Source organism: Dendrobates tinctorius, unplaced genomic scaffold (genome assembly GCF_039654945.1).
Source record: "Dendrobates tinctorius isolate UK_male_01 unplaced genomic scaffold, ASM3965494v1 ptg000069l, whole genome shotgun sequence".
NCBI lineage: Eukaryota > Metazoa > Chordata > Amphibia > Anura > Dendrobatidae > Dendrobates > Dendrobates tinctorius.
Genome location: NW_027361737.1, coordinates 12,250,211 through 12,271,871, shown reverse-complemented (window position 1 = coordinate 12,271,871; position 21,661 = coordinate 12,250,211). Strand labels below are relative to the sequence as shown.

Genomic DNA, 21,661 nt, shown 5'->3' with positions numbered 1-21,661 from the left:
TGACAAGCTGAAGCCCTGCATTATGATAGAGAGAAGACACCTGCTGATGTAGAAAACCAAGTCATAGTTACATAGATAGAAAAAAAAAAAAGAATCTAGGCTTCTCAAGTTCAACCTTTCTCCACCAATTGTGCATTCCCTTCAGCATTTTCTCTGCAAGTGGTTTTTACATCATTGCGCAAAGAACACCCCCTGAGGAAAGCATAGCTGAGCAGGAACGTGAGCGAAGGACGAGCTTTCGGAAGCCTCTTCGTCCGACCATTATCTCAGGACGTCCAATCCCAGTGACAAGCCATCACCTATGGTATCTTTAAAGGGATTTTCAAGCTATTACCTCCGTACGACAATATTTTATGGATTGTGGAAAAGTATTGACAATTTGCATTCCCCACAAGCATTTTTCTAAGACTTTGCTGCCTTGACTGAATGAACGGATTTGCATTTGTTGGGAAAAAAAAAAAAAATGTTTTTGCCATCATTAAAAGGGGCTTCCCCTGCATCAAATGCAAAACTCCATTGCTGAAGAAAAAGCATGTTCAAGCGCGTTTACAGTTTGCTCAACATTTAGACAAGCCTGTGAAATACTGGGAGAATGTAGTCTGGTAAGATGAGACCAAAGTTGAACTCTTTGGATGCCATAATACAAACCATGTTTGGAGGGCAAAAGGTACTTTATAGCACCCCAAAAAACACATCATGGCAATATCATGGTGTGGGGGCTGTTTTTCAGAAAACTTTATGCAATTGAAGGATGAAAGGACAAACGTACAGAGACAGTCAAAAAAAAAAAAAAAAAAAAAAATCTGCTGCCATTAACAGGATGATGAAGATGAAACAAGGATGGACATTTCAGCAAAACAATCATTAAGGGTATGTGCACACTTTGCGGTTTCTGCTGCGTTTCCGCAGCATTTTTGGCTCTGCAGAAATGCAGCAGATTCTGCTGCGTTTTACAGTACCTTTATTTCCTATGGAAATAAAAAAAAAAGCTGTGCATATGCTGCTTTTTTTCTGCGCAGTTTTCAAAACGCAGCATGTCAGTTGTTTGGTGCAGAAACGCTACAGTTTTACACCTCATCCATTATGAGGTGTAAAACCGCAGATAAACCGCAGGTCTTTGTCCTGCGGATTTACCTGCGGTTTTCTCTACAAAATCCGCAGAGACAAAAAACTATGTGTGCACATACCCTAACACAGCAAAGGAAACTCTCCATTGCATTCAGAGAAATAAAGAGCTGCTACATTGGCCCTGCCATTTACCTGGCCTGAATTAAATATAACATTTATGGCGAAGAAAAACCTTTTCACATCATCCTCCTAAGAACACTTTCCAAGAAGTAGGCGTTTTAGTATCTACGGGTTTTCACATTGCATTCAGACAACTGTTCAGTGGCCCCATAAAAAGGGATTTGAGGGTATGCGCCGACGGGGATATAGACGTTAATGAAGCCAACAGCGTAAGGTCATTATCGGGCAAGTACGCCTACTGGAGATGCACACCCAGATGTAGTAGACTGCATCTGGGTGTCCGCCTCCAGTAGGGGTACACACCAGAAGATGATGCGCGTCTGAGCACACATTCACTGTCAGCACCATTTAGTCTATGCCCCATCTGCGCATACACCTGGAATTCCTTTTTGCGGCGGGGGGGGGGGGTTCAGAGGTAAACCCCGAGGAGTCCACTGAAAGGGTGCCTGAACGCAATGAGAAAGCACCTTAAGTCTGCCATAAGGAGAAGACTTAATAAAAACAAATAGAGGGTTCACCACAAGGTGCAAACCATTAATTGGCCTTAAAAATTGAAAGGCCAGATTAGACTTTGCCAAAAGCATGTAAAGAAGCCAGCCCAGTTCTATAGAAAAAGCATTCTTTGGACAGATGAAACCAAGATCAACCTGTACCAGAATGCAACAGGAAGAAGAAAGTATGGAGAATGTTTATTGATGTGACGGAAGACAGGAGTAGCCGGATGAATTCTGAAGTTTACAGGAGGATACTGTCTGCTCAGATTCAACTAAATGCAGCAAGGTTCATTGGACGGCACCCCATAGTACAGATGGACAATGACCCAAAACACACTGTGAACACAACTCAGGAGATTGAGGCAAAGAAGTGCAATATTCTGCACAGGCCAAGTCAATCACCAGATCTCAGCTCCATTGAGCTGAATTTCACATGCTTTCTACAAAACCTAAGGCAGAAAAACCCAAAAAGAAGCAACAACTGAAGTCCGCTGCATTAAAGGCGGCAAAGCATCAAAAAGGATGGACCTAACCATGTATATAAATTAATTTATCTTAATATATACTTACCTTGTAATGTCTTCAACATCCTTTTCTGTCCAGATGTGTCCGGATCCCAGAATTCCAAGCGGCAGAAGTTCACCGACCGCCATATTGGGACACCCAAGTGATGGGTGTCTCAATATGGAACCAGCCTCTTGCGCGGTACCACCAGCGGAACACTGTCGCACTACACACACACATAATGTATATGCCGTTCGCACCACACACACACATTGTATACGCCGTATGCAGCCTCTTGCGCGGTACCACCAGCGGAACACCATTGCGAACACGCTGCCGCCAGGATCAGCCAGATGATTCACTGACCGCTGCCATCTTTGTACAGGGGGTGCGCATGAGCAGTTTTAAATGTGACCACCGCTGTCTGCACAAAGGGGGGAGACCGCTCAATTGAGACAACACCTGAGGGAAGAAGACAGCACAGTGGAGGAGAGTGAGAGCAGACAAGGGGGAGAGTACATGGGGTACACAGGTCAAACAAGAGATGACATGACAGGAGAAGGCAGCAGATGGGGGAGAGAGAAAGCACACGGTTGAAAAAGAGCACGGGGGAGAAAGCTCAAACAGGACAGCACATGAGGGGAAAATAGCACAGGAAGGAGAGAGACAGCAGACAAGCGGGAGGATAGCACATGGGGTAGACAGGTCAAAGAAGAGAGCACAGACAGGAGAAGTCAGCACATGGGGAAAGTGAAACAGGACTACTGTTATTAATGTTTATTATTATTATCAGTATCATTTGACATCACCAAGAATTTTTGAAGTGTCTCCTTACAGCATCCCATGTTTCGTACTTTAGATAGTGGTAGGGGAGGGATAGAACCCAACTATAGTGAGATCATGGTGATCTAGCTTTAAAAAAGGCTGGTCATGGTGATGCTTTCATTCGGCACTTCACTATTGGACCATAGAAAAATGTACTGAGGAAAAATATATTGCCAAATCCAGGTCTCTTACCCAATTTACTCCAAAATACCTTGAGGAATTTGCACTTATTGCTGTGGAAGCAAATCCGTTAGTCTGATTACGGCTCAACTATAAAGCACATTATTAACAAGGCACATTCCTGTGTGTGTAACAAGTTGAAATCCGCGTGGTTCGCAGAGATCTGCGTCAGGACCCATAGTTACCTTATTTATGAGATGCTCCGTCACTACTTCCCTAAGGCCGGTGTATAGCTTCTCTCCATGTTTATGGAGGACCATGGTATATGCATTTCTATACAGTTCTTCAAAACTTAATCCACTGTTGTTCTTGCGCTGAATTTCCTGAATTGCATTCTTTAGTAGATCCCAGATGCTATTCACATACTTCTCATCCATAGTCATCTGGAACACAATAAACAGAATGAACATTAATGATGATGTACAACAAAGAAAACGCCTCAATTCATAACAAGCTCCTGGGAGCTCAGAGAAAGTAGCGAGATTAATATTTATTCTGACTTCTGTAGAATCTGAATGCGCACAGTATACTAATCCTGACAGAACACAACTGCATGCGCACAGTATATTAATCTTGACAGAACACCACTGCATGCGCACAGTATACTAATCCTGACAGAACACCGCTGCATGCGCACAGTATACTAATCCTGACAGAACACAGCTGCATGCGCACAGTATATTAATCTTGACAGAACACCACTGCATGCGCACAGTATACTAATCCTGACAGAACACCGCTGCATGCGCACAGTATATTAATCCTGACAGACCACTGCATGCGCACAGTATACTAATCCTGACAGAACACAGCTGCATGCGCACAGTATACTAATCCTGACAGAACACAGCTGCATGCGCACAGTATACTAATCCTGAGAGAACACAGCTGCATGCGCACAGTACACTAATCCTGACAGAACACAGCTGCATGCGCACAGTATACTAATCCTGACAGAACACCGCTGCATGCGCACAGTATACTAATCCTGAGAGAACACAGCTGCATGCGCACAGTACACTAATCCTGACAGAACACCGCTGCATGCGCACAGTATACTAATCCTGAGAGAACACAGCTGCATGCGCACAGTACACTAATCCTGACAGAACACAGCTGCATGCGCACAGTATACTAATCCTGACAGAACACAGCTGCATGCGCACAGCATACTAAACCTGACAGAACACCGCTGCATGCGCACAGTATATTAATCCTGACAGAACACCACTGCAGGCTCACAGTATACTAATCCTGCCAGAACACCGCTTCAGCCACAGACAGTATACTAATGACAGAACACCGCTGCATTCACACACAGTACATTAATCCTGACAGAACACCGCTGCATGCGCACAGTATACTAATCATGACAGAACACCTCTGTTAACCAATCATGATGTGCCCTTGGTGTATGCACGCAATACTAATACTACCAAACCATGGTGTATCAAATTGCATACAGCCTGCGCACAAAACCATGGAGGGTCCCGATTGCTCACAATCATTTTGCCAAAACACGGAGCGACCGACAGCTCGCAGCCTGTACTCCAGACCGCAGAGTGAACAACTATCTGAAGTGATTAATAATGCACGCAGTTTACTTGGTGAAACCTGTTGACAAACCCATTTTCATGGCCATATAGTGGACAGGACTTTGACCTCGAGAGGACACAGATAACTTTGCCAATAAAGGCCATATAAAAGCAAAAGGAAAGGGTTTTCTCATCAAAGCACTAAGCAATATATAAAACATGTGAAAAGCTATGTTCCCATATAACAAGCTGCAGATCTTTTCAGTCCAGACTTGCATTCAGAACAATTACAGTAACAGTAAAGTGAAGGAAAAAAAAAAATTATTGTTGTAACCTACACACTACTATATGATATGGTAGGAAGAGCGCCTGAAGGCTCATTCTTACACAACATGACACGGACATTAGGACATTTAATAAAGGGAAAAATGACAAGCTTCTAAATGACCGAGTGTGAAGTAGCGGATGTGTGGGCACGGTGGCGTTCATTTCTGCCCGGTGAAAGCCAGCTGAGTGTTCACTTCCCTCCTTTCAGCAATCTGCAATTTGTAAACCTCATCAGAACAGATGGCTCGGCATCTCAGACAGAAACGTGTCTGAGACACACTGTACAAATCTAAGCGGGCAGAAAGCTGCACTATCTGCACTGATCAGCCAGCCTGAAACACCCAAGCCATCGGAGCAAGGGACGAAGAAAACACGAGGAAAGGAGCACACTCGGGAGGGTTGTGGCCTTACAGCACCACCATAAATATAAAAAATCTACATATTTCCCAGGAGTCAATAGTTTTCCTGTATTCCATGAACAGGTTTGTGGTTTACACAAGTCATTGGCAGGCTAACCTCTAATGAGGTGCAGTCTGTATTGGCGGGGTCGGTCTGGACAATACCACCAGGAGCATGGCATACTGGATTACTGAGCGCATAGTACATACGCTGCACTGGGGATGGCTGACAGACTCCACTTTTCCTGCTCTGTAGCTGCTGCTGGAATGACTTAATCAGATTCATGTCTCAATTTGCTGCGGGCCCTTGAGGGCGAATACATTCTTCACATGTAAATAAGGCACTTTGATGCCAATAATGGAAGCGGGGTAGTATAATATACCAGGAACCACAAGAGAAGAGGGGTTTCACGGAGACAGCAGAAATAGAACAGCACAAAAATTAGCAGTGTCATCTCTGTAAATTTAGTATTTTACTACCCTTATTGCCAAGAGAACTGTCTTCTGGGGCAGGTTATAACATTCATCAACAGTCGTGGCCAAATGTTGGGAGACAAAAATCTTAGTTTTCGCCAGGGCCGTGAAGTTGGAGTCAGAGCCGGTGTCATTGAAATTGAGGAGTCGGGAGGTCTGGCTTATCAACTTCAAAGCCCGGTTTTGACAAATTTTGCACTTTAGTTTTTATAGTGGCAATTTAGAGCTGGTGATGTTGCAACATATTTCACAGTTTCTGGCGATGGAACATAAAAAAAAAAAAGTCATCTTTATTTGGGGTGACTACTCCATTTGGAAAATATTCAAAAAAGTTGTTGATTTTTCGGTAAAAACTAGGTTGTGTCAAGCGTGTGATGCGAGGAACAAAAATATTGAGGAATACAATGAATGGCTTGAAACAAAAAAATGTGCTCCATAATTTACAATGGCAGTGCAGGTCAAATGCAGAAAGACGCCATCACTGAAATGTTTTTGAGATTGCAGGAATCTGAGACGGGGACAGCAATACGTTTAAAGTAATTAAGTGTGAATCCTTATGAAGATAAAGCTACTGTTGTGAAAAACGAATGTCAGCCACGTAGGGAAAAAAAATGGGCATGAGATTTCGCAACATGAAAATAAAGAAAAAACGACAAGGTTTCGGTGGCAAAAGTGCTTGAAAGTTAACAGATATTGGCACATTCACTAAGTCTTATTGCTTAGCTGTTCGCAGACACTCAGATTCCAGCGATGAAAAGAAATATGGGCCACGTACTATCATAAAAGTTCTGCCAATGATAAACCTCAACATGACAACTGCCCACTGGGTAAAGAGCTGGTGCAAGTGGCCTAAAGATGAAGGTACACTCGCAACCCTCCATCACGATAAACCACCTTACTGCCAAGCCAATTTATTAAGAGCTGTTAGGGGATGATTTGCTGGAACAGAAACATAAAATAACTAAATCACTCAATTCACTCATCTGGACTTTTGCTCCAAAACATCTTCAATTGGGTGCAAAGATTGCGAACAAAGCTACATTTTTGGCAATAATCTTTCGATTTATGACAATTCTTAAATAGACATGATGGGAATGACTATTGGAAAGCAAGCGGATATGTACAGTGGCACGTAGACGTTTGGGCACCCCTGGTCGAAATTACTGCTATTCTGAACAGTTAAGCAGGTGGCAGACGAAATAATCTCTAAATGGGCTAAAGTTAAAAGACACATGTGTCCTTTACATTTTAGGCAAAAAAAAAAAAAAAGATTATATATTAATTTTTTACTATATAATAGTTTGGGCACCCTGCATGGTTAGTACCTACTACTAGCACCCCCTTTTGCAAGTATCACAGCTTGTAAATATTTTTTTGTAGCCAGCCAAGAGTCTCAATTCTTGTTTGAGGGATTTTCATCCATTCTTCCAGTTCTGAGAGATTCCTGGGTCATCTTGCAATCACTGCTCTGTTGAGATCTAGCCACAGATTTTCAATGATCTGGGGACTGTGAGGGCCATTGCAAAACCTTCAGCTTGCGCTTTTTGAGGTAGTCTATTGCGGATTTTGATGTGTTTAAGATCATTATCCATTTGTAGAAGCCATCCTCTATTCAACTTCAGCTTTTTTTATTAGTTGAAATTTCATTGAATCCATTTTACCTGTGAAATGTTGCCCATACCATTGGCTGCAACACAACGCCAAAGCATGATTAATGCGAGATTTTTTTTTCCTGAAATTCTGTGCCCCTTTCTTTCCATTCATACCATTGTGGCCAAGGAGTTCTATTTTAACCTCATCGGTACACAGGACTTGTTTCCAAAAATGCATCAGGCTTGTTTAGATGTTCATTTGCATACTTCGGACACTGAATTGTTTGGCGAGGACACAGGAAAGGTTTTCTTCTGATGAATTTTCTATGAAGGCAATATTTGTGCAGGTGTCTCTGAACAGTACTACAATGCACCACAACTCCAGCGTCTACTAATTCTTTCTGAAGGTCTTTTGCAGTCAAGCGATGGTTCTAATTGGCCTCTTAAGCAATTCTATGAGTAGCTCTCACTGAAATTTTGCGTGGTCTTCCAGACCTTATCTTGACTCCACTGTTCCTATTAACTGCCATTTCTTAGCTACATTGTCATTTCAAACAGAGGAAACGGCAACTTGAAAATGCTTTGCTATCTTATAGCCTTGTATTGTTTTATGAACCTCCACCATTTTTAGAGTTCTAGGCAGCTGCTAAGAATCCATGCCTGCTGTTTTTTGGCACAAGGTTAGAGAAGTCTGTTTTTATAAAGCTGGGAAGTTTGCATCACCCTGACGATGATAGTGAACAATCCATGATCCTAACAGGCTAATTAAGGCTTGAAACCTTGGTCAAAGTTATCTCAGCACACAAATCTCCACAGGTGCCCAAACGACCATTTTCTTTTTTTGAAATTATTAAAATTGAAAAAATGACTTTTTGCCTAAAATAAAAAGGAAATATGTAATCGTTAACTTTAGGCCTTTCAGAGATCATTAAATCGTGAACTTGCTTAGCTGTTCACAATAACCGTAACTTTGACCAGGGGTGCACAAACTTTTACATGCCACTGTAGACGCCAACTTGGGACGAGGATCATTTAAGATGCTCAGAGCGGTGGTAGTCTGACTCCATTCAAGACCGAGAAAAGAGCAGCTCTGCAGAAATTTTCTGCGCACGAGGAAGCAGCACTATGGTCCTGGAATAGCTGATAGATCGCAAGTAAATGTGTGTGTAATCCATACAAAACTGTTTTTCAAAATTGGTGGCCACAATATCTCTAGAGTCAATTGATTCGGGCTTGCACACACATTTTTAGTACACAAGTGCCTATCTCCTGTACCAGAATCAAGTTGAAATCTTTTTTTCTGTTAATGAAAATGAATATTCACTGCTCTCCATTCCCATAGTCCTGTGCGTGGGGAGCCGTGAATACTCCGGCAGCAGACCTCTGTGCGTGAGGGCGCAAGGCAGTGACGTCATGCACTGCTTACATGGTGTAATCAGCTGCCAGCATCACAACAGGACACCGCACTGAGAAGAGGAGGGAAGGGAAGTAGAATTGTTTATTTTTTTGTGTGCGTGCAGAGTGATGGGCCCCATATACACCTGGATGGGAAAGGGGAGGTAGGCCCATATAGACCTGGTTGGGAAGGGGGGCGCCCCTTTTACATCTGGTTGGGAAGGGGGAACGGCCCATATACACCTGGTTGGGAAGGAGGGCATACATACCAGGATGGGGGATATTAGTACAGAATTGGGGGACATTACCCCTATAACAGTATCAGCAGCAGATTCCTCCCCCCCTCCATAACAGTGTCATGACAAGTTTGCTTCAATTTTTTTTTCTGATTTTCCTCCTCTAAAACCTAGATGCGTCTTATGGTCCGATGCATCTTATAGTCTGAAAAACACGATAATTTGTAAGCAACTTTAAACATGTGCAACTACATTGTAAAAAAATTAAACAAAAATCCTTTTAATTTTCCACAAAAAAAAAGCACAAAAAGGCCATCTAGACTAGAAGACCCCATTAAGTTGACCATGGTTACCCTCAAGATAATACATGCAATTGTCATCAATTTGCATCAAGAGGGCTTTACAGGCAAGGACACTGCGTCTTTTATTAGTTCCAATTCAACCATTTTCTGGATCAGTAAAAACTTCAAAAAGAGGTTCAATTCCAGTGAAGGTTTCAGTACATCCAAGAAAGTCCAAAAGCTTCAATGACCTTCTCCTAAAGAGAAAACAGGATTGGTTAAACGCCAGCACAGGCTTTGCTCAGAAATAGCACCAGGTATATGTCAGTACACACAGTGACGTAAAGGCTTTTGGAAGCTGGCCTGGTGTTTAGAAGGGCAGCGAAGCAGCCACTTGTCTTCAAGGAAAACACCACGAACAGACCGACAATTACTAGTAGTACAAGAATTTAGCCAAAAAGGACTAGGATAAAGTAGTTTTATTTCTGATGTTGTGGATGACTATTTGGGACTTCTGAAAGAATGATGCTCCAAAGAAAAAACTGAGTACTACCATGAGTCCTGTGTCATGACAAGAGAAAAGCTTCCAGAGATCAGTCATGTAGAAGTTTAAGGCTATGGGCCCAGGTTGCGTTTAAATCCGGACACTGAAAACCGGACTCCTTCCCAGAAATCGCGCGTTTTTGCCGCGATTTTCGCGTGCGATATTCAGGCACTTTCCAAGCGATTTGAAGCATCGCTTGGAATGTGATTGACAGGTTGGTTAAACTCGTCAAACAGTGTTTGACAAGTGTGACCAGGTTTTTACTATTGAGGCCGCCTAACACCACCTCCATGGATAGAGAATGGGATCTAAACATCTTCCAATATTAACTTTTCTCAAACGATCCAGGACTAATTTGAGGATGATTAATGCTTTTTCCACCATGGAGCACCATCTCACAAGGCAAATGTGGTAACTAAGAGGCTTGGCTAATAAAACGTTTTGAGTCCATAGTCAAGAAACTTGCCAGATCTCAATAGAGAACCTGTGGTCAATCCTCAAAGTGGGTGGACAAAGAGAAACAGAAATTGCGATAAAGTCCTGATTAGACAAGAATTGATTGTCATCAATCAGGATTTAACCAAGAAGCAGATATCCAGCGGACAGGGGAAGAAGAGATGTCTGGAAAAATAAGGGTCAACACTAGATATTGAGCCTTTAGATAGACTTCATGTATTTGAGAATAAAAGTTAAAAAAATATTATGAAATGTTGTAGTTCGGTAACCATAGAAAACTTATGACTAAAAGATTAAAAAAAGTGAAGCAGTTAAACATTACAAAAAACAATTTGGGTCAATCTCAACTATATTACTGAGCAAAGAGGAATGAGGAGAACATAATTCATGAACACGGCAGATCAATAGTGAACAATATATTCTGCCGTTATCCCTTCACCATAAGCATTACTTGTCTGAGTAGCTCAATTTAGTAGACAGTACAGACTAATGAAGACAACAATCTATATAAACTAAATAAAACTTGCATCACATTACTAGGTACTGACAGATCTTTGACATAACATTAGCGAAAACCCTTTCAACTACAAAAAAAAGTTTTCAGATCAAATACATTTAGCCCCACCAGAGATCAGGCGATAAATGATCACCAACGGTGTAGTCATAATCATGGTCTGTGTTAGAAAGGAACCATGGGGTTTAAATACATTACTGCATTGCTGTGATGACACAGGTGCATCAGTACTTGCGGTTTGGCAAAACAAAAAAAAAAAAAAAAATCCTTGTGATTCCATATAAAGCTAAAATATTATATTAAAAAAGAGAATTTATGAAACAAAAAAATTATATTGGAGAATGAGTTCCTGACGTACATTTAGGCTGTGTGCCCACAGTAGCGTTTTTGAAGCGTTTTTAGGGGTCAAACCGCTTCAAAAACACTTAAAAGCTTCCCAATCATTTTAATGTTTTTTGGCCTTTTTGTGCCAATGGATGCGTTTTTTTAACCGCTAAGGAAACGCTTAGCGGCTAAAAACGCAGCATGTTCATTAATTTTGCGGCTTAGTCCGCGTTTTCTGGGAAGGAGTCCGGTTTTGTGTCAGGTTTAAAACGCTACTGTGGGAACATAGCCTTAGTTCTTACGGTAATCTCGTTTGCAGCTTGAAAATCCAGTATGACTCATGGTTTAAAATTTTTTCTTTAGATCGCCTTCATCTAATTGGTTTAAAAACTCTATTCGCGTGATTGTGACTGAGCTGGTATTACCTCTGTGAATATTTGTAATGTTTAGAAACCGCACAGCTGTTGTGCGATGTTAAACTATCTGCATCAGATAGATGTCTTCTGAAACGTTGGGTTTTTGTTTGTTTTTTTTAAGTTTCCAATGGTACAAGCTACGTACTGCAGCTTGCACCGAGTAGATTCTATTAAATAAACTAATCCTTCTGTGTTGTAATTTATGAAACTTTTAATTGGATGGACTTGTCCAGTGACATTAGAAGTAAAGGTAGTAGTTTGACTGACATGTGTACAGGTCTTGCATGGGTTGTGATCGCACCTAAAAAAACCCAAAATCTGTTCAAATCCATTGGGAGAAATCATTTTGAGGAGGAAATTTAAATTGTAAAAAGTAGTTGCATACCGTAAATGTCAAATTCTGACAACCACATCCCCAATCACATTTACTCCCGTTAAATTGTAGTCCGTACACACCTGCCATCATTTACAGCTAAAATTTATATGGGTCAGTGTGACATTTTCTTATTTGCATTTTAAAGCAAAAAGGCATGGTCTAAACCGCTTACAACAGAGCAAAGGTGTATGATTGTTGAAGGACACAAGTGAGTTGAAAAATATAAAAATATTTTCCAGTGCATTACATTCCATAGAGCACTGTAAAGGCAGTCCTCAAGATGTGGTTTAAATTTGGAAAAACTGGACGTTCCTTTAACCTCATAATGACAGCCAATACATCTTTTTACTGACCTGAGATATAAAAGAATATCATCCTCATACAGGCGACAATCCAGCTGCTGTTTACTAACTATACACAATAGCTAACAGCCACGATCAGTGTTGGCACCGTTCATATCTGTTTAACCTCTTAGTTGCTGCTGTCAAAAGTGACTACACCAAATGGTTAATAGATTGTGGGGGCTTACGCTTTAATCTGACACCCCGAGATCATGATTGTGTGGTCCTGATGTTTGCTCTAGCAGTTCATGGCCAAATAGCGGCCTTAGAGTACAGTTACACCTAGCGATGCACCAGCGATCCCGACCAGCAATATGACGCTGGTGCATCGCTAGGTGGTCAATCGTGAGCTGCCACACAGGCATATCTCACCAGCGACATAGCAGGGGTCGGGGATCGCTACTTACCTGTCAGACGCGGCGATCCTGCGTCCTCCCGCCTGGCTCCACGCGTCGCTCGTCGGCGCCACAGGAAGCCCAGCAGGAAGTGGCCGACGAGGAATGGTCCAGGAGCTTCTCGCGCGATCAGCGATAACCAGCGGGGGAGCCGGTCAGAGGTAAGTATCACATGCAGCGATATCGCTAGTAATATCATTGCAACGTCACAAAATCGGTGACTTTACAGCAATATTGCTAGCGATATCGCAGTGTGTAACGGGGGCTTTAGAGTCTCCCGGCTATAGTGGTCAGTTCAGAAGTTAGCAACATTTAGGTGTTAAACGCTTTTTTTATTCTTACTATACCACTTGCATTAATTCCTGAAAAATCACCTGAAGGGTTAATAAACTATATGACAGCAGTTTAATATGTCTGGGAGTGCCGTTTTTAAAATGGTATCATGTTTGGGGTTTTCCAATATATTGCACCCCCAAAGTCACGTCAAACTTGGATAGGTCCCTCAAAAAAAATGAATTTTGTAAATTTCCTTGAAAAAATGAAAATTTACTGCTACATTTTTAAACCTCCTAAAAGGCTGAGAAAATAAATTAGCATTTTAAAAATGGTGCTGATGTAAAGCCGACATGTGGGAAATGTTACTTATTAATGTTTTTGTGTGGTATGATTATCTGGGTTAAAGGGATAATCAAAGTTTGAAAATTGCAATTTATAAAAAATTTGTCAAGTTTGATATTTTTTATAAACAAAACATATCAACCTAAATTTACCATCATAAATTATAATGTGCCACGAAAAAACAGTCTCAAAATCAATGGGATTTGTTGAAGCGTACCAGAGTTATCACCACATAAAGGGACATTGGTCACAATTTAAAAAATTGGCCCCGTCACTAAGGGAAAAAAAAAAAATTGATGAAAATACGAGAAGAGAATTGGTCCAGAAAGCTGTCAAGAGGCTTACTGTTACATTACAGGATCTGCAGGAATTTGTGGCAAGTACTGGTTGTGTAATTAATGAAGCTTTAGTCAAGGTGGAAGGAAATATGAACAGTTCCACAAAAACGACCCTAAACACATCGGCAAATCACACAAACTAATGGCTGCACCAGAAACATCACTGCAAAGGAAGAACAAGCAAACATTGCCAGTTCTAGATGTGCCATGCTGATTGACTCCTACCCAAAAACACTGAATGCTGTCAATTCAAAAGGGTTCTCTTACGGAGTATTCATTTAAGGGTGTGTATATTAATGCAACCACATTTTAGTTATTTTTTCTTATTCCACTTGAAAAAATTTCCATTTTTGTTTTCATTAAAATATACTGATTATAGGTGGAAAGAAAATCTGAAAATTCTTCTGAGCATGATTTCTTTTTACATACCATACCTGCCATTTTAACAGGGTTTTGCAGACTATTTCCAGTGTATAATCTGTATACAGGAATCTGTACAAACTGCACAGACCGCTGGGCTTTGACTCTCTATGGTCAGGTTCACACTACAGAATTATTAGAAGCAGTCTCACACAGAGGTTCACAACAGTTATTTTTCAAAGGTTAGAACATCTATATATTTGATCAATGGGGTCCTGGCATGATTCCAGCAGTGCTTGCTCTCGCAGCCCCGGGGCTGTGTAAGGTTGTTGCAATACGTGAGCCCGGCGCCCAATAAGAGCTGGCGTCACAGTCTTCGAACATATTTGAACGCAAAGACGGAGTGAAAGAGCAGCCGCAGCCTGGACTTCCTCTTCATATTCAAATCGTTTGAAGGCAGACAACACCGTGATAGCGGACAACACTTAACGGGAATCTGTCACCTTTTTTTTTAACCATCAGCTGCCAGTCTGACGCACCCATCTTCATATGATGCCGTCCTCTTCTTCCCTTCCTGTAGTGGCTCCGGCTCCGGCGCACTGCTCTGACCTGTTGAGGGCAGAGCAGAATACTGCAGTGCGCATGGGCCAGACCTCTCCCGACGCCTGCGCACTGCAGGACTCTGCTCTGCCCACTACAGGAAGGGAAGAAGAGGACGGCATCGTATGAAGATGGGAGGAGCCGGAGCGGACCACGACACCCATCGGACTGGACTGCCCCCTCCGGTGAGTATAATCTAACGTGCTTTTCTTATCTTTCAGGTTACATCAGGGGCTTATCTACAGCATTACAGAATGCTATAGATAAGCCCCTGATGTCAATGCCACCAGCTGATAGTCAAAAAAAAGGGTGACAGAATCCCGTTAAGGCTTTATTCACATGTAGCAAAATAAATAAGTTATTTCAGGATGCCCCTGCATATACTTTTTTTATCTTGGACTAGACAGTGGTTTGGAATACCACGGCATGCCAATTCTTTCAGTGTTTTTGCACCCATACAGAGCAAAAAGTGAAGAAAAAAAAAAAATGCAAAAAAAAAAAAAAAACATTTCCTGCCAGGAGAAGAGGTTTTGGCTGCAGAGAAGAAAAAAAAAAAAGCAAAAACGCTGGGTATGGACATAGCCCAAATTTCTTGTTCTGACCACAGTCAGAGAACCCACTACACACATGTACAGGTGCTTCTCACTAAATTAGAATATCAAAATTAATTTCAGTTCTTCAATACAAAAAGTGAAACTCATTATATAGAGTCATTACAAACAGTGTGATCTATTTCAAGTGTTTATTTCTGTAAATGTTGATTATGGCTTACAGCCAATGAAAACCCAAAAGTCATTATCTAAGCAAATTAAAATAATTAACAAAAAAACACCTGCAAAGGCTTCCTAAGCATTTAAAAAGGTCCCTTAGGCTGTTTCAGTAGGTTCCACAATCATGGGGAAGACTCCTGACCTGACAGATGTCCAGAAGGCAGTCACTGACACCCTCCACAAGGAGGGTAAGCCACAAAAGGACATTGCTAAAGAAGCTGGTTGTTCACAGAGTGCTGTATCCCAGCATATTAATGGAAAGTTGAGTGGAAGGAAAACGTGTGGTAGAAAAAGGTGCACAATCAACCGGGGATAACCACAGCCTTGAAACGATTGTTAATAAAAGGCCATTCAAAAATTTAGGTGAGATTCACAAGGAGTGGACTGCTGCTGGAGTCATTGTTTCAAGAGCCGCCACACACACGTATCCAGGACATGGGCTACAAGTGTCGCATTCCTTGTGTCAAGTCAGTCATCACCGATAGACAATGCCAGAAGCGTCTTACCTGGGCCAAGGAGAAAAAGAACTGGACTATTACTCAGTGGTCCAAGGTGTTGTCAGATGAAAGTAAATTTTACATCTCTTTTGTAAATCAAGGTCCCAGAGTCTGGAGAAAGAGTGGAGAGGCCACAATCCAAAGCTGCTTGATGTTTAGTGTGAGGTGTCCACAATCAGTGATGGTTTGGAGAGCCATGTCATCTGCTGGTGTAAGGCTAGTTTCACACTAGCGTTTAGGAGCGCAGCGACGGCCTGCGCACGGCCGCCGCTAAGCCCCGCCCCCTTCCGCGCCTCCGCCGGTAGCTCTGCCTACCGGCGCATGACGCTGCATGCGTCCCCTATCTTTATCACTGGGGGCGCAGGCCGTGCGCAATATGCGTTTGGCGGCGCATGCGTCCTTTTGACGGTGCGCCGACCTGCGCCAAACGAAACCTGCTGCAGTTTGGTTGCGCCGGCGCCCCGTCAAAAAGGCGCATGCGCCGCCAAACGCATATTGCGCACGGCCTGCTCCCCCAGTGATAAAGATAGGGGACGCAGGACACATGCAGCGTCATGCGCCGGTAGGCGGAGCTACCGGCGGAGGCGCGGCAGGGGGCGGGGCTTAGCGGCGGCCGTGCGCAGGCCGTCGCTGCGCTCATAAACGCTAGTGTGAAACTAGCCTTAGCCTACTGTGTTTTATGAAAACCAAAGTCAGCACAGCTATGTACCAGGAAATTTTAGAGCACTTCATGCTTCCCTCTGCCGACAAGCTTTTTGGAGATGGAAATTTCTTTCTCCAGCAGGACTTGGCACCTGTCCACACTGCCAAATGTACTAACACCTGGTTTACAAACAGTATCATTGTGCTTGATTGGCCAGCAAACTCACCTGTCCTTAACCCCGTAGAGAACCTATGGGGTATTATCAAGAGGAAGATGAGAAACACCAGACCCAACAGTGCAGACGAGCTGAAGGCTGCTATCAAAGCAACCTGGGCTTCCACAACACCTCAGCAGTGCCACAGGCTGATTGCCTCCATGCCATGCCGCATTGATACAGTAATTAATGCAAAAGGAGCCCTGACCAAGTATTGAGTGCATTTACTGTGAACATACATTTCAGTAGGCCAACATTTCGGATTTTAAAATCATTTTTTCAAGCTGGTGTTTTTCTAATTTACTGAGATAATGACTTTTTGGTTTTCATTGGCTGTAAGCCATAATCAACATTAAAACACTTGAAATAGATCACTCTGTAATGACTATACGAGTTTCACTTTTTGTATTGAAGAACTGAAATAAATTAACCTTTTGATGATATTCTAATTTTGTGAGAAGCACCTGCACATGCACATAAGTTTAGCAGCATTGTAAGCACATGATATTACTTCTCCACATACAAATACATCTAAATCTGTTATGCTGCCCAAAAACCTCAGGTCATAGTGACTCATGAAAAATGGTATTTATCTACAGAACTAGAACATTACTAAGGACACAAGATAATTCCTGCAAAAGATACAGCAATGTGTGTAGCAACACTGAACAACATCTTCAGAAATAAATGGAAATGTACCATAGTTCTAGCATGAGGATTTTTTAAATAGTGGTCGAAAGTAATACAACAATAAAACATTGCTTTCCATGTTGCAGTTTATTCGGTTTCTTTTTTGAAATTGCATGTGCAACAATAAAGGCAGCCCCCTAATTAATACTTGGTTTCACACTCTTTGGCATTGATGATCCAAACGTTTCTTGCAGCCACCTACAGTGCCTACAAGTAGTATTCAACCCCCTGCAGATTTAGCAGGTTTACACATTCGGAATTAACTTGGCATGGTGACATTTGGACTGTAGATCAGCCTGGAAGTGTGAAATGCACTGCAGCAAAAAAGAATGTTATTTCTTGGTTTAATTTTTTTTTAAATTGTGAAAAGTTTATTCAGAGGGTCATTTATTATTCAACCCCTCAAACCACCAGAATTCTGTTTGGTTCCCCTAAAGTATTAAGAAGTATTTCAGGCACAAAGAACAATGAGCTTCACATGTTTGGATTAATTATCTCTTTTTCCAGCCTTTTCTGACTATTTAAGACCCTCCCCAAACTTGTGAACAGCACTCATACATGGTCAACATGGGAAAGACAAAGGAGCATTCCAAGGCCATCAGAGACAAGATCGTGGAGGGTCACAAGGCTGGCAAGGGGTACAAAACCCTTTCCAAGGAGTTGGGCCTACCTGTCTTCACTGTTGGGAGCATCATCCGGAAGTGGAAGGCTTATGGAACTACTGTTAGCCTTCCACGGCCTGGACAGCCTTTGAAAGTTTCCTCCCGTGCCGAGGCCAGGCTTGTCCGAAGAGTCAAGGCTAACCCAAGGACAACAAGGAAGGAGCTCCGGGAAGATCTCATGGCAGTGGGGACATTGGTTTCAGTCAATACCATAAATAACGTACTCCACCGCAATGGTCTCCGTTCCAGACGAGCCCGTAAGGTACCTTTACTTTCAAAGCGTCATGTCAAGGCTCGTCTACAGTTTGCTCATGATCACTTGGAGGACTCTGAGACAGACTGGTTCAAGGTTCTCTGGTCTGATGAGACCAAGATCGAGATCTTTGGTGCCAACCACACAGGTGACGTTTGGAGACTGGATGGCACTGCATACGACCCCAAGAATACCATCCCTACAGTCAAGCATGGTGGTGGCAGCATCATGCTGTGGGGCTGTTTCTCAGCCAAGGGGCCTGGCCATATGGTCCGCATCCATGGGAAGATGGATAGCACGGCCTACCTGGAGATTTTGGCCAAGAACCTCCGCTCCTCAATCAAGGATCTTAAGATGGGTCATCATTTCATCTTCCAACAAGACAACGACCCAAAGCACACAGCCAAGAAAACCAAGGCCTGGTTCAAGAGGGAAAAAATCAAGGTGTTGGAGTGACCTAGTCAGTCTCCTGACCTTAACCCAATTGAAAACTTGTGGAAGGAGCTCAAGATTAAAGTCCACATGAGACACCCAAAGAACCTAGATAACTTGGAGAAGATCTGCATGGAGGAGTGGGCCAAGATAACTCCAGAGACCTGTGCCGGCCTGATCAGGTCTTATAAAAGACGATTATTAGCTGTAATTGCAAACAAGGGTTATTCCACAAAATATTAAACCTAGGGGTTGAATAATAATTGACCCACACTTTTATGTTTAAAATTTATTAAAATTTAACTGAGCAACATAACTTTTTGGTTTGTAAGATTTATGCATCTGTTAATAAATCCTGCTCTTGTGTGAAGTTTGAAGGCTCTAACTTATTTGCATCTTATCAAACCTGCTAAATCTGCAGGGGGTTGAATACTACTTGTAGGCACTGTATAAGCTTCTTGCACTTCACAGCTGGTATTTCATCCCACTCTTCCTTTGCAGTATTTCTCAAGCTCTTGAATATTTGCAGGGGTTTTTTTTCCCCTATGGCAGATTTCAGCTCACCCCAAAGATCTTCAATGTGATTGCGGTCAGGACTCATTAGCGGCCATTTTAAAACAGTTTATTATTTCTTTTTCACCCATTCCTGTGTACTTTTGGATGTGTGCTTTGGGTCATTGTCTTGCTGGAGGACCCACGATCTTCAACTCAGACCAAGTTTTCTTATGCTGGGTAGAACATGTCCCTCAAAAATTTCAATTATTCTGATTGCATGATTCCTGTAATATGGTCAAGGCCTGCAGTACCAGACAGCAAAGCAACCCCACAGCATTATGGATCCTCTACCATGCTTAACCGTTGATAGGGTGTTCTTTTCCTTAAAAGCTTCATTGCGCTGTCTGTAAACAAACTGTTGCTTTGCATTGCCAAAAAGCGATTTTTGTTTCATCTGTCCACAGAACATTATCCCAGAAGGATTGTGGCTTGTCAAGGTACTCTTTGGCAAAGTTCAGTCATTCGTTTTTAAGTCTTTTCTTCAGCAATTGTTTCTTCCTTGGCCTTCCCCCCATAAAGCTCTGGCTTAGTGAGCGTCATATGGTACTTGTTGAAACCATGAACTCAAACAGTTTCACGTTGTCTTTCGGGTCTTCGGTTGATTGACGTGGTGTTTTTTTTCCCCCACGATTTGCACCAACCTTTGACGACCTCTCGTCAATTTTCCTCTTTCCCCCACGTCCAGGGAGGTTCTTGACGGTTCCATGATTGGCAAACTTCTTAACATCACCGTGCACTGTTGAGACTGGGATACCAAGGTGTTTGGAGATGGCCTTATGCCCTTTGTAAATCTTGTGCCTGCCAATAGCGGTTTTGATGTCCTCAAACCGCTCCTTTGTCTTCACCATTGTGACAAAGGAACAGGTAACTACCATGTGGCTTGTTAAAACACTGAAGTCATCATTCATTGGCACCGACAATTACAGGTGATTCTCATTTGTGAGTTACCACAGGCGAGTCAATGTATTTCCATACTAATTTGATGTGCAGATACCAGTATTACAGCAAGCCTCAAGTTTTTCTATTTTTCCCTCCCTTTAATTTAGTTTTTAAATTATTTGCAATTTTGTATTTAATACGAGTGCTCTTTATAAAAAAAAAAAAAAAAAACATTCACTTGATTCATTTTATTCAGGAGATATTCCACATTATGTACTTAAGCTTCATAGGTGCCAATACCGATGAGAAGGGCTGTATGGAGTATCTAGAGCAGCTGCGTCAGGGCTCCTGTTCTGCCTTATCTGCATCATAGGATAGAGGAGATGAGGTGCTTGGGATGTATAAAGGCTGCTATCTTCCCTGTAGTAATCTGCAGTGCTATTCTTGTTGTCAAAAAACACTGTAAACTGAAAGTCTGACAAGTCTCATTAGGTGGGTGAGTGGGGCAGGAGCTTAAAAGGGTTGTCCTACGTCAACTAACTCCAGACCATAGCTTCAGTGATGTGTTGAAAAATAAGCTTCACCTACTCTCATCACATCCAGTACAGTATCTTTTCCCTGCTCCTAAATCATTAAGCTCAGAATATCACACCATCTACATCCACAGAGCTGTTGAACTCAATGATTGACTGCAGCGCTGGAGATGTGAAATCACTGCTGATGCCGATCAACAAAGACCTAGGCAGTGACAGCACTAAACACAGACCGTAAGGAACGCTCAACTTGCTATTCTACACATATCTGAACCTATAGGCTGAAGTTTGTTGGAGGACAAACCCTACAAGTATCTCACAGCCACTTAGAGATAAAGATTTGCTGATACTTTAATGTTCCCATTTTGTATTGCATATGTAATGTATACATATTGTGTTGTACTTGGCAACTTAGGGGACAAAGAGGAAAGAAAGGAAAACTAGACCACGTGAGCTTGCCCATCAAGAGAAGTGTATTAGTGCACTGAAACCTGGAACAAATAACCATGTTCTGAGTGAGAACTGCATGGAACAGAGACCAGGAGTGCCATAGTGGCCATGGCATAACAAGGCTGGAGATGTCCCAGAAAGGCAGTTGGTGAGCTGACCGGGAGAAGGTGTTCAATAGACTGAGGAACCAAGTAGGCGACGGTCCTGAGAGGAGCTGTAGTCGTGGCTGGTGCTTGACGTCAACAATTTGGAAAGCTAAAACTAGGGGACTATAAGTCCTGGGAGGCCTCAGCATTTAGGAAATTTGCCACC

At 42.4% G+C, this 21,661-nt stretch overlaps 1 protein-coding gene across 3 annotated transcripts in view; it reads right to left on the bottom strand.

The window, feature by feature from the left end:
- Window positions 1-21,661, bottom strand: part of CUL3 (cullin 3) — a 148,300-nt gene that overhangs the window by 99,416 nt on the left and 27,223 nt on the right. For all 3 annotated transcript variants that reach the window (XM_073581099.1, XM_073581100.1, XM_073581101.1), the window contains exon 2: window positions 3,437-3,634. In XM_073581099.1, coding sequence (XP_073437200.1) covers window positions 3,437-3,634 — 198 coding nt within the window. The remainder of the gene's footprint in view (window positions 1-3,436; window positions 3,635-21,661) is intronic.